This window comes from Trachurus japonicus, chromosome 3 (assembly GCF_045865225.1).
Source record: "Trachurus japonicus isolate A0001 chromosome 3, Traja_1.0".
Lineage (NCBI taxonomy): Eukaryota > Metazoa > Chordata > Actinopteri > Carangiformes > Carangidae > Trachurus > Trachurus japonicus.
The window spans coordinates 16,037,243-16,051,610 of record NC_140909.1 but is presented as its reverse complement, the minus strand read 5'-3'; the positions used below and the strand labels follow the sequence as shown (position 1 = coordinate 16,051,610).

General features: G+C 41.7%; 1 protein-coding gene across 1 annotated transcript in view; it reads right to left on the bottom strand.

The window, feature by feature from the left end:
• The window catches only part of spata17 (spermatogenesis associated 17), a 36,236-nt gene that overhangs the window by 5,080 nt on the left and 16,788 nt on the right, over window positions 1-14,368 (bottom strand). Inside the window, exons 7-9 of the mRNA XM_085773110.1 lie at window positions 13,419-13,658; window positions 9,857-9,978; window positions 9,182-9,280 (exon numbers count right to left, since the gene is read on the bottom strand). Coding sequence (XP_085629236.1) covers window positions 9,217-9,280; window positions 9,857-9,978; window positions 13,419-13,658 — 426 coding nt within the window. The 3' untranslated portion in view covers window positions 9,182-9,216. The remainder of the gene's footprint in view (window positions 1-9,181; window positions 9,281-9,856; window positions 9,979-13,418; window positions 13,659-14,368) is intronic.

Below are 14,368 nucleotides of genomic sequence, written 5' to 3'. Positions count from 1 at the left end.
TGGCTCTTGGGGTTTGCCTGCTGCCACCAATTTACCTATGATTTTAACAGTATTATGTCTATGCATATATGAGTGTGCGCGTGTGTGTGCGTGCTTGTGTTTGCATGTGTGTGTATGCCAGAGACGGACACACCCCATGACTGCCTGTGTGTGTGTGTGAGAAAGAAAGAGCGAGGAGTGAGAGGCTATCTGCAGACAGAAACTAATCAGTGTGTGTGAGATAAGAAAGCAGCCTTTATGGTGTATGGTAATCAGCCCCCCCTCGGCCTGCCACCGCCATGCATAATCACCACGACTTATTCACATGATTGATGAAATATGCGTCTGTGAAATCCGAGCTGCTTTTGTTATCATCCTGTTTTTCCTATCTCCCCCCTCTCTTTCCTTTTCTCTCAATCTTTTCCTGTCTTGTTCAACCGCTCTGTCTTTCTATATATCTCTCCCCTGATCTGCAGTGGTCAAAGATGTTTGGAACCATGTACAAACAAGAAATTACACACACAGCATGGGGTCCCTCTTACATGCACGCACGCACACACACACACACACACACACTACACATAGTTTTCTCACATAAGGTAGTAAATTTTGACGCACGAGCGATGCAAGAAAAGCAATGCTGTTTGAAGAGGAATATAAAGGAAAAAATGAAAACATAAGGGTAAGAGAGCGAGTAAATGAGAGGGCACATTAATTGTTCTGTCCTGCAGAGAGAAGTGTTGGCTGGATTAGAAGGGGATGAGAGGGAAGAGAGAGTGAGATGGAGTGATAGATGGAATTAGACAGATAGATGCTTCAGAGAGCTCTTGTCATTGACACTCGATCGCATTAATCAGGGAACGGATGCAGAATTCACAACTAATACAACATGAAGAAAGAAAGACAGAAACCATTTAAACAAAAAGCAGCAGCAGCAACTCCAGACAAGGACACAAATACCAAAGGAAAGAGTGGCTACAGTTGGCAAGTGTCTGGCTACAGTGCCAGCAAAACAGTCATCCATCACCATTCCAAAAACACAGCCACCATGTGAATCCATTAACATAACTTAACATCTGTATTGACTTCACCTTTCCACAGCACCATAAATGAAGTGGCTCCTCAAACTAGTCTGTTTTTTGTTTTTTGTTTTTTACATACCAAACCACATAGCTGCTTCATGCATTTTATCCACTGTCTTTCAACAAATACCACTTTCTGGAGAAGTAGGATATATTGCAAAGCCCCAGCAGTGATGGCGCTGCAGGTGCAACACAGGGAGGATTTGGTTGAGAAAACAGAGCTGGGATGCAAAGGCAGAGGGTGAGTGAATGATTGTGAGTGTTTGCAAAAGATTGGATTTTCATTTTGTCTTCTTTTTATGATGTCACAAGCGAGTCTAGTCTGTTTTTGTTTGGGATACACTTGGGGATACATTTTCAGGCCTGAATTAAGCTTGACGTACTAGAGGGTTTTTCAGTTAGTGCTGATGAAAACCTCATTCAAGCATTTCTCTGTTCTCTGCCAGTGTACCAGTATGTAGTGTATGTATGAGTTGGGGAGACAGTAGTTTTACTGTAAGCATATGACTAAAGCTCAGACTGAGTCTGACTTTAACCTACATGAAAGAAACACAATCCTTTCATTCAGATAGGAGGCAGTCGATTAAAAAAAAGAAAAAGAAAACGGCACATCATCCGTCAAAAAGGTCAAATGGGTTTAATTGATGCTGTAACTTCATGTGTCATCGAGTTGTAATGTAAATGCCGTATTTACTGTTTGTCTCAATCTGTTGTGCACGCCTTTGGTGTCTGAGCTTTCAAATAATAAGTGAGATACTCAGATTAGACTCCCTGGCTTGTATTTCTTGGGCTAGGCTAAAGGCAGGGGTATATTATAAAAAAAACACATTTGGTGGCAACAGTAATGACAACAGCTCCAAATGGCCATCATTTGGCACAATACCTCCTTGAGGGCTTTCATAGTGTTGTATAAGTTTGTATGAAAAGCGACAGCATCATGTGGCCAGTTTATGTGTGAAGTGGTTGTGCTTGATGGGCTATCAGTTTTGCAAACTCACATAAATTTGACAGACCCATCTATCGGGTCTGACGTCAGACATGGAGAGGGGGTTACTGACACTGCTTGACCACCTGACAAGCGCTTTGGTTGAAGCATACTGGCACCTTAAGGCATACAGTACGAAAGGACCAGGAGAGACAAAGCTTGGGAAGAGGGCTGGGACTAGGACTTTGATTTGGGTTGACAGTAGACTCTGGGGGAAGGTGGGGGCTGAGACTGAGGGTAAGATTAAGACTGGGGCTCGGGCTGGTGAATTAAGGCCCCCCCTGCCTCAGGGTGCTATTACACATCTATAATGAGAAAGGGAGAAGAGGGGGGCTTGTCTTTGCACCTCAGCACACCTTAGATTAAATATGCACAATTCCCATGCAAAATGGGCCAGGAACAGACGGGACCAGCGTTGCTGTCTAATCCCCTGTGCTGGGGTTGTTTCAGCCAGGGTTAACAGGCTCATCAGTCAACACAGGCTGCTTAGCACAGGACATCAAGGCCATTTGCAGGTTTAAGTGTTTGTGATTGCTTCCCTTTCCAGATCCCATTGCCACCCCAACCACCCACACACACACACACTCCCTGTGCTGGATAGTGACCATATGAGCCTGCAATAAGACACAGAGACACACATACGCACAGACAAACACACATGCCCATATATCAGCCATTTAATGGCACTGGTAAAGGAGAAGCTCTCACATAAAAATCAGGCTGCTTACCAAGCGCACAAAAATAAAAACACAAACATATACACACACGCCCTTTTACAACTGAAATCCCACTATATTGTTGTTAAGAAGACCCCTCATTATGTCTTTCCAGGGTGATATTTTAGATGGTGTGCAGGCATTCAAGAATCAGAGGACTAAGATGTAACACAACTGTGTCTGTCTAACGATGCCACCCCCCATTCGGTGCCTTTAGCCTTACTACAGAGCAAGGTGGAATAAAGGTGCAACATTCTCTCCTTGAACAAGCTGTATAAAAGGGTACAGTGTCAAAATACATAGATAAATAACAGGATGAGTGGGAATCTCATTATCAATAATTATAAAATGAGGTCAGAGCAAAACAAGACAGACAATAATACTTTAGGATAAATAGAAGAATACACGTGACGTAAGAGAATCAAAACACATCGACCTACGATTGGAAAATGTATTCCTTAGCTCTTCTGATAGCAAAACACACATGTAAGTCTATGTATCCTGTCTACTGTATCCTCTCTGTGTCCGTCTGCACCGAAGCTTCATCACATCCATTTGCATTTCACAGCCAGCGTTGACTTCTATCACCAACACACTGCTTTATGAGAGGGCTGTCATGTTCCTCAAGTAAGTCTGCATGTGTCTGTGTGAGTATTGTGCACTCAGCTATTTGATAGCACACATACACACACACGCAACACATAGTTTGAGAGAAACAGGGTGGGGGTGGTGGGGCTGAAAAAAGTTGCAGCCTAGTACAGCAGATGAAGGCAGGAAAAAGGAGAACAAGTGCGCAAATAAACAAGACAGTGAGGGAAAGAAAGAGTGATGGCCGGAGATAGATAGAAATAGAGATAGGCAGTGATTATACCACACTACATACAGTATGGTTCAGTGGAGCATATCGGCACAGGGACAGGCGGTCCATTAAAGCACAGACATCCTTATCCTGCTTGTCTGCCTGCTTTCTCTAACATCCATGTGCACACGGAGAGGAAACTACATTTCTAAATCTTTACTTCACCTGAGAACAACGATGATGACAAAGCATTTTATACAGCATCATCTCAAGTCTTGCCCTGTTTTATTGTTGTGTGTCATATAATACATTAATTCTACTGGCCGTACATATAAGTTGATGATAAAAATTAATTTCTATTTGACATTTTAGCAAACTCATGTATTAGACGAGATCCCTTGATACTGCCACTGGATCTCAACGCAAGACACTTTAACTTCATTTTAATACTACATTTTACTGTGGTTATGTTATTTTGGTAATAACTTGCGTGAAGAAAATCACAGTATAACAAAACCAATTTCAGCATTATAATCGTCGTGCACATTATTTATCGCTTTTTATTACAATACATCTAAAATGTAAAATTCACAGCTGAATTTAGTACCCGAGTCTGCTGTATTAATTAAAGAAAAATTATTACGTCTATCTGGAGAGAATAATTCACTTGTTTGACTTTAATGCTTGTGGTCTATCAATGTTAAAAGAGACACTAACACCAAGTAGAATTAACAATAAAAAAAATCACATCATAATTCAGAAAACACCAAATTGTCAGACTTGGAAGTGGAGAGGCCAAGTCTTCTGCCTAAAGGTGCATTCAGCCTTAAAATCACAAATTGAGACCATTGAGTCAGGGCAAAAGTTATAAATATTTTTTTATGATAATTTGCCATCACCATTTTTTTTTAATTTATTAGTTTTAAACAAGCGCTTGACACAAATTCATACAATTAAGCTTAAAAAAATTGGTCTGACGTGACCCAAGTTATACTGATCAAGTCAGGTCCAACAGCTTTGAACATAAATAATAAAGTCTAATGTCAGTCATTCTCTCAAGTCATGCCAAAATATGACTGCGAAACATTTAATTGCAACTGTCCATTTAATATCACGCTGTGTGCACTCGGCCCTCATCGTTACTCTGTATGCAGGCCTCACAGTGCAAAATGCCACCGTAATGGAAGCAAAGTGTTGGGTTAATTGATAAATCTGAGGTCCTGAGTAGGAAGGAGTGTGGCAGTGGGAATGTTTTACGGCTGTGCAAATGAAGGGGCTGCAGAGTTTTACACACGCCGTAAAATGGTTATGGAGAATTAGCGTTCTTTCTCTCTCACTGCAGTAACCTGGACACTAATGCAGCAGAGCTGGATAGATGGATGGACATGATAACATATGAAATACATACACAGACACACACATAAAAGGTGGACACATATGGGGTCATGCATTTGCTGGCCCTGCCCCACCTAATTCCATTGTCTCTACTTGTGGCCTATTTCAGTTTAGGTATTAATTGCTAATGAATATTGTTCCCATTAAAAAGATCCCTCATACATCAGTTGTATGCATCATGGTGATACATTATGGCTGAAGCCATTAAGAGTGAGCCAGTGACTGTATGTGTGTAGACACACTTTTCCTGTCCCCATTGCCTGAAGCTTCGTACCAACAACACAATAATGACCATCATAAAGCCACACTAGGAGGAGACGGTGGTGTGAGAAGGGGTGTGTCTTTGAGTGTGTGTTGTGGCAAGAACAGGGAACAAGGACACTACTAGGGCTACATTAAAGAGTATATGTGGGGGGTGGATCAGCAGTGGTTTGGGTATGTGCATGAATTCATATGTGCATATGATTGTATATGTGCATGTGTTCAGGAGAGCAGAGATGCCTGTGCAAACGTGTGTTCTGATGTGTATCCACGTGTGTTGGGTCTGCTCAGATGCTAGCTTTTGAAAGTTGTGACGGGTGTCAGTCTAATGTGAGGGGAAGGAAAGGCTTGGAGCACAGACAGACACAGACGTGACCACTCACTGTAGTGTACTTGATTAGCACGTAGCCTCCTAATTAGCTATCCTCTTTGGTTACAGGCAGTACCGCTGGTGACATGGCTAATAACAACCACAAAATTAGCATGGACAGAGAGGGCTTTCCCATATCTGCATTTGAAATTAGTCATTACTGGTGCATTTAGCTGGTGCTGAAGCAAAAAACCTCTGAGTATTGTCTCTTAAAATGAATATTACAGATTTTGCTGTATTAAACTTTTCAACTTTGAGAGGTTCAGGCACTGCTTTCCCATAAAAACTTCCCTTTTCATAGCCTTTCTTCATATCAAACATTTCAAAAAGTATTTTTGCTGTTATAATTATAGATTTACAGGCAATTGTTCTAAATTAACACCAAGATACGTTTCTCCGTTTGTCAAATACATGTCAGTTAACACAATGATTTTTGATGCTAACAAGTGCTGTGTAAAGGGAGACTCATATTCCACCCTGGTCCAGAGGAAGATTGTAAATACAAGTCTGGTGACTCATGTTGACCCATTTAGTTTGACCAAATGTGTGTGTTTAACCAGCTTCACTGTGTTTGCATGTCAAAAACAGTGAAGCTGTGAGATAAAATTGTTGAGAAAAGGTTTGATTTTCAAGCTGAAGGGTGAAAATGATGAAGTGACAGAGCTGCAGAGAAGGTTTATGAAGCTGGTCTTTGGTGGGGAACCTGGGAAGCCAAGGCAACGCCACATGGGAGAAAGGCCAATAATTACACAGCTCCTCATTGCCAAGGTTGGGGAAACTGGGGTTCTGGAGAGGTGGGGATTGTCGTGTGGATATGAATGTGTCCTGACAGGCTGGGCCACATTTGCATTGATAGCCTTTTTTACTGTAACACAGACATCTAAGGTAGATAAAGGTCCAGGAGTCACGGACGGGTCATTTATAGGGCTTGGTTAGGATTGTGGATGCTGCAGAAGAGAGCTGTGATGGTCGAGCCAGAGAGCTACAGTCTGAAACTACAAAAAAAAAAAAAAACTGGGCTATGTTAATGATGACGCTTCAGGCTGTGTAGAGGGCTGAAGCACGCTTAAGGTGATGATTACAAGCTGGGCTAGGTAATGTGGCAGAGGCTGGGTGAGAGGGCTGTGACTGGGTTTGAAAATAATTAGGAGCATGGCTGGATAACATGGCTAGATAATGTGGCTGGGGGGAGGCTGGCTGGGCACGGTATGAAGATGATGAGTACCAGGGCTGAGCTGTCCACTCCATTGACCCTCTGAGCTGTGACAAGAAGCTCTGCTGGCTGCTGCTGTAGCTGGAGGTGATGCCAACGATAGGACTAATGCACTAATTACCACAGCAAGAGAAGAGAGAGAGTAAATAGAGGTGGGGAGGGCTACAGAAAGATGGCGCAACAAACAGACAAGAGAGGGAGGGATCTGAAGTCTGATGAGCTCTGAGTGACAGCAGCATGACATGACTGAGCTGAGAGCAGGTACCACTATCCATATTATCCTTACAACAACTTTCGATGCAGCACAGAGGAAAGGTCACCATCAGCATGGGAGGGTGGAGGGTGATGGTGTTGTCTGTACATTCATTTGTGTGCAGATGTTGTTTAGGCAGGTAACTTGTGGCAATGGGTTCGTTTCTTTACAGTTTAGTTTCCTGTTCATTTAAATGTAATTTCTACTGAAAATAGAATTAGCACCTCACAGTTGCATGTCCAAGGGAGTCCACTGAAGTGTTCTCGAAATAAATAATATCAAAACTGTGTTTTGTCAGGTCACCACACTGTGACCTTTGCCTCCCAAAATCGAATAATTCCATCCCTGAGTCCGAGCGAATGTTTGGGCCAAATTTGAGGAGGTTCCATCAAGGGATCAATAAAATAATGTGTCCATTAGAATTGGTCGGACAGATAGACAAATCAAAAACAATATGCCTCCAGCCTCCATATGAGAACAAAAATGTAGAAACATCTGAAAAATATTACGATGAAGTATATATTTGGTTTGCCTGTTTGTTTGGTTGATTTTGAAAAATGAGACAATGATTTCACTTACTCAGTATGCAAAATTACAAAGTGATTTCTCATGGTGAGCCAAATTATCCCTGCTGGCTACAATTTCTGTACCATCAGTGAAAAATGTCGTTTACCCAACATGTCCAAACACAAAGACGTTACAAAGCGTTCCATAAAAACTGTGTTAACAAATACAGCATAGATGCATCGAGCAAAACCGATCCTACTCCCCCAACCCCTGTTGTCAGCTGCAGGAGACCCCATTCACCCGCCCACTCACTCCCCATACTTATTTATCTCCACTTCCTGGGGCCGTGTTAGTTCATTCCCCTGTCGCTGCTCTCTCCTCCTTCGCTTGCTCCTCTCTCTCTCTCTCTTGTTTCACTCCTCGTTTCCGGGCAATTGGGTCTGGGTGCTGGTGGTGGGGGGGTAAGAGGTTGGGGTGGAGCTGCTGGGAACTTCGTGTGTGTGTGCGTGTGCATATATGTGTGTATGTGTGTGCTGGGAAGTGAGCTAATAAAGGACGGTGATCCATGAAAGGCCTTGAGCAAAGACACAGTCAATTACCTAATGCCTGGACCAGACTGCAGGGCCCACGCACACACATTTCTCTCTCCAACATACTCACACACACACACACACCCTTGCATATACCTCATTTACGTATACATGGAGAGGGGGCAGTGGAGGGCATAACTGGGAATTGTGTGCATGTGTGTGGGTGGGTGTGCATATGCGTGTGATGGAGAGCGGCGATTTATTAAATTGCTGTCACTTTTGACAAATTTGTGCAACTCAAGTTGAAAGGGTTAGGCTACACTGCTTCTCTGTTTCCTCTTTTCTTTTAGAGGAGAATCAGACTGAAACTCAGGCTACCCTAGGATAAACCTACGTCTGCCATCAGTCTACCTTTGTTAAACGGTGATGATTGAGCTGACCTCATGATGAAGCTCCAGACCTGGGTTTAATATAAGTCTGACATTGAAACAGTGAAACAGTGAAAACGGGTATCAACAATGTGAACAGTGTGTAAAATAAACTATACAGTAAACTGCCAAACAGATGTTCCTTCCCTTTTTCTTTCACAATAAATTTCCAGCAAAAATATGGCCGCAAACCCTTTATATCAAATGATACACAATTGCCCTGTTATGCTTAAAACAAACCATATACATATGGTCTTGCGTAGTCTTGGTCTTGTGTAGAACTGTGTATAGCCATAATGTGTTTGCCTCACCTCTGTCTCTGGTTAACAATGTTGACTACATGTAACAGCAGTCAAGTATAAAATGGGTCATTTGCAGGTTTACATCAGTGTAACCCCCATTATCACATAGTACTAGTGCGTTAAAATGGTTTAAGTGAGGGTTTTTTCATCTTGATGGATTGTGTGTACAGAGACCAGGCAGGTAAGGAAGCATTCATCAGTTTTGCATCTCTGCACAGTATATTGGCTAAGTGGGTGTGTGGTCTCTAATGATGACTTTATTTAGGGACATACTGTATATGTACAGGACATATAACAAATAAATGTATAATAATAAGAATTATGGCAAGAATGATGTTTATGTTTGTAGTTTTTAACCTACCTCCTCTTGGAGCCAGTGTGGGATATCTGAAGGGCCTAGGCTGGCTGCGTAAAGGAACTGCTGCTGTGGCTCTCATGGTGGAAGACACTCCCTGTTCCTCTGGTTGGTAAATGTCAAGACATGTCAAAAACAAGTTGAATGTCACAAACTTTGAAGTCAAGCACAAGTTGCTGACTAAAACATCAAATTGGGTTGAGCATGAATCTCTAGTGCAGAAAATGACTTTGGGTTAAAAGGCAGACTTTTATAAAAATGTCTGTTTAGTCATTTAATTTTAGTGGGACAAAGGACTGAAATGTCTTTTACACTATTATCAGTGAAATTATTTTGTGAGACAATCAAACAGAGGAATAATAACAGTGACACCCATTAGTTTTCATAATAAGGACATGACCATTTGCTACTTAATGTTGCGTGAATCTGCTAGTGACCACACTGAGTTCATACAACATGTGCAAATTTGTGTATATGTTCACAGGCACGTATTAGCACGTCTTGTTATATAGAAAGTTATAAAAAAAAACAGAGAGATGGTTTTTTGAAACACTTACAGTTTATGTTCATGCCTGTGTGGGTGTATATGAGAATGCTTCTATAATCAAAATTTTTGTGTGGGTGTTCTTTAATCCACATTTGTGTGTATACTGTATGTGTCCATTGTTGAGTTTTACAAACTTGTGTTGTCGTAGCTGATTCTGGGTCTCCTCCAGGTGTGTGTAAGAGGTCCGCAGATGCAATGTCAGGTCAGGACAACGTACACGCTGCTCCCACACTTCCCCTGGCTCTCTGCGCACACCCTGAAATAACCACAACCACAGAAACACACACACAGACAGACACAAGAATCAGATAACGATCACTGTATCCTTCTATTACTGACCACATCTTTCTTTTTCTGATCCCTCTCTCACAGGTAGTTTTTTAAAGTATTTTGGGGGGCTTTTATGCCTTTAATTGACAGAATAGATGTAGAGACAGCAAATGGGTGAACAGAGAGAGAACGAATGACATGCACCAAAGTGCAGGTGGGTGGAATCAAACTCAGGGCCTATAAGCAAGGACTATAGCTTCAATATGGGGTACCTACCCAGTAAGCTACTGTATGCGATGCCCCTCTCACAGGTAGTTTTGGCTTAATGCTAAAACCAGAGGCCAATGCACTTCATCTCTCCTCCTGTGGCACAGCCACCATGAGAGAAGGAGGGGGGCAGAGAGAAAATAGAGTAAACATTTATTTCCGAAAGAACTAGGGATGTGAGGATAAAGGGGAGGGATGCAGAGAAAGATGAGCAAGAACAAAGATAGATATGGAGAAAACTGAGAAAAAATGTAAACATGAGATTGGCTGACTCAACAGTTGTCCTGATGATTTTTGGCATGCACTGCAGATGGCGTACAGTGTATCAGTCTCACACACTTAATAAATAAAACAAAAGTTGGTAAATGTTCGGGAGAAATTCTGAGGTGATGCAGGAAGAAGAAGCACCGGCGTCCTGGACGTCTTATACTGAAGAAGTTTATTTAGGCTCGATCGATCAAGGAGAGCAGAAGAGTCATCAACACAACATAAGTGCGTGATGCCATCTCAGTTCTGAGGGCCGGACCACAAAGTTCAGATTCCTATACTAGAAAGGTACACTGAGCCTTCAAGGGGAGATTTGTGCATAAACGTCTTTATCTTAAGATTCACCTCCTAGATGATGGGAGAGCAGCAACGGCATGTTATTTTGTTTTCCTGGCCTGTCATAATACTGTTCACTGAACAAGGTGTGAGGTGGGACTAAGCTACACAGCACACAATAGGTAAATGTGTTGATCAGTGACTACTAATCTACTTATCACATATTTGTTAGGAAAACCATCGAAAACTCACCTGCAGTTTGTGAACTGGGACTTCCCAGCTGCTTATCTATCATCTTATCTCAGGAGCCTCAAAGACAAGAGGTTTAGTAGTGTGTTATTTACCCATGTGCCATTTCTGTGGGTATTGTCTTGTGCAATACCATCATAGCACTGAAAAGGCAGATTTAAGTCTTTTCCAATGATTTGTCATTAGTAAAAAATATAAGGGTAAAAGACAATCAACATTATTGTTAATTATTCCTCTGAGTGTGTGAATTTTTTTGATTCAAATATATAGCCTGTTTCGAACTGATGAGAAAATTCCACTCATACAGTATTGTTGGAGGCAATCTCAAATAAAGGCAGTTAAATGGCTTGAAACAGCTGTCTGTCATTTTTTTCCCCTTGTACAGCTACTTGACATTGTGGCTCCTTCCCTGGAGTGATAGGTTTCTGGTGTCTACTGATACATCAAAGTTGCAAAGACAAAGAAAAGTCGCTTTTAGGAATAAGTTTTTATACCATTCCTTGTTTAACCTTACTTCCCCCCATGTGTCCCCTTAAGACTTCATCATCACAATTGTCAAATAAATACACAAAAGACATTGGAGATTTTTAAAACATTCAATGGTTATCACCTATTAAAAAATAAAGGCAACATTTTCCAACTCAACACTAAGTGATGTTAATACTTCCTTGTTTGCGACCAAAAGCGGGGATGCTGTTTTCACAATCCAGCAGTTGTGTGAAATGCTAATAATCCGGCACACAAATACATTTTCAAGTTACAAATACCAAAGGAATATTGAAACTTATGGGTTTCTAATGAAGAAGAATGAGAAACTGTCTCTTCTAAACATGCATCACTCTGTAACTCGTAGACGTGTGTATTCTCTTTTTCTGAAAATCACGTGTAAACTTTGTGCAGATTAACTTAAATGTTGTTGCTTTGTTTGAGGTGACCTTCAGTTGTTGTTTGGTGTTAAAAAAGGAGGGAGGATGAGAGGGGAGAGATAGAGGGAAGGACAGGGACCCTGTCCTTGCTCCTATCGCCATGGGATCGGTGGCCTGGCCTGACCACTTCCACAGCCAGCACCTCAACCTTATCCATCACCACTAGATAGTTATCACACCAGGGAAAGAGGGGGGGGGGGCTTCCTACACTAATCACACATACAAAACAAAGAAACACAGGAAGGCAGAGACACAGAAACAGACACGTTTAAATAAAGATAAATAATGTATTCTTCTCCACGTCAGCAAGGAGACTTTCCTGACACCATTAATGAACTCACCCTAACTACAGCCAGCTGTCTGTGTGCATGTGTGTGAAGTACAGCTAATAAAATGAGACAAATCCACGCCTCATTTCTGCTCACTTATGTTTTACATTACTAGAAACTAATAATAGGGAAAGCACTTTGCCATAAAGAGCTACAGAGCGTAAATAACACAAATGCTGAAATGGCTCCTCATCAAATCATTAACATACACACACACATGCGTGCCGTGCACAAAACCCCATACCTCAATTGACACATGTGCTCTAAAAGAGTGTCCAGCAACTCAGTACTCCTGTGTTCATGAGATGTCCTTTTTAAAAAAAATAATATGTTGAGTTCAGTGGCCTCAGGCTACATCCACAATAAGTTTTCGAGACATTTGGAGAGGCTCCTGGCTCCATTTAAGTTTAAAATCCAGACTGGGTTGTAGTCTGGATGGGCAGAAACTAAAACTTCAGGATGACACAGACACCTATGTTGGCTTCCTGATTTGGTCTAATTAGTAAACCAGTCTATTGACAGTGAATGCAACATGGATAGTGACCTACTGTAGGTTGGCACAATCAACATATTAGTTATACAAAGATGAATATAAGACGTGCATGGCTTAAAAAGAGAGGCTGAGTAATGGTTCACTAATAAAGGAAGTAAAAGTTTAAATAACTGTGATATTGATTTAAAGTACCATCTTCCAGCTCCAATGGGACTCACTGATGATAGCATTTCATAGCAACATATAACTGTACTCGCTGAAATATAGACACTAAGCGACTCTGTGCTGTATCCCCCGAGAGAGCTGTCTGCCATGTTTTAATGATGTCATTCTTCTTTGAAAGGAGTTTTAAAGGATCTCTGCTTTCATCAAGAACCATCCCCCATGGGGAAATAAGGGGACGTTGTGGGGCTCTAATAATTACTATGACACTTTGTAGTACTAATATTCTCTTTCACCTCTTGTGCATGCTCTTTTCCACTGTCTTTTCTTATCTTATTCTTCTCCCTTAAATTATGCGTTCCTGTAGTTTTTTTTATATATATACTGTATATATATATCGTTTCCACCTGTCTCCACCTGTTTATGTCTGACATGATCAGAGCTTTGACCATCTCACCTGCTGTTTCTTGTCGACAATGGGGGGCAATATGGGCTTGGAGGAGGAGCAGGTTCTAGTGGTTTTGATCCAGGGGGATCCAAGACTCCCATGGTAACTCTGGGTAGAGTCAGGCATGCCCCAGAGACAAGCTCTGCCTCTGGGGGCCAGTCTGGTGGGGGCCTGGTACTTGACCTGCCGCAGCAGCAGTTCTGTCTCATGGGGGGCTGGCCTGAATGGAGAGTTGAAGACCCCTGGGCACTGAGGAACGAAAGTGAGGGGGAGATGGGGAAAGAGAGAGAGAGTGAGTGAGAGACAAAGAGAGAAAGAGAGAGAGGGGTTGAGCCTGTATTAAGAAAGTGAGACTGATCAACACACGGAGAATAAGCATGAGCAATATGATATGATTAGATCCATACACATATTTCTGACTGGCTGTGGGAACATTACTATTATTCACTGCTCATTTTATTTAACATAACAATTTACTGCAACTGAAAATATCTGGGAAAAGATATGAGCAGAGGACTACAGCATTTCACTCAGATTCAAACCAAGGGCACTGTAGTTCTGTGGCATTGATGTTTGGTGTTTTACTCCCCTGTCACTACTATGTTTTAAAATCCATTTGAAGTTTGGGAAAACCAAAGAGTAATTTTATTTATCAGGGGGGTCTTCAAACCAAAGAATGGCCACCTGGGACAACTTAAAATGAAAATAACAACTGTTAGTCATTTAAAGGGACAACGAGGAGTTTCTATTTGGTTATAAAAAAGTCTCACGTTAATGTGGATGAATCTACGCTACCCACACTTGTTAATGGGCCCATTTTCGATAAATATATCGTTTTGTCTCTATCGTTATTTTGTTATTATTAGTGGTGGCGGAAATGCTGGTCGAGCCGACCAGCGTTTCTTTACTTTCGGTTTCGTGGCGAGTCATGAGAATAACGCCGCCGAATCACCGTTTAT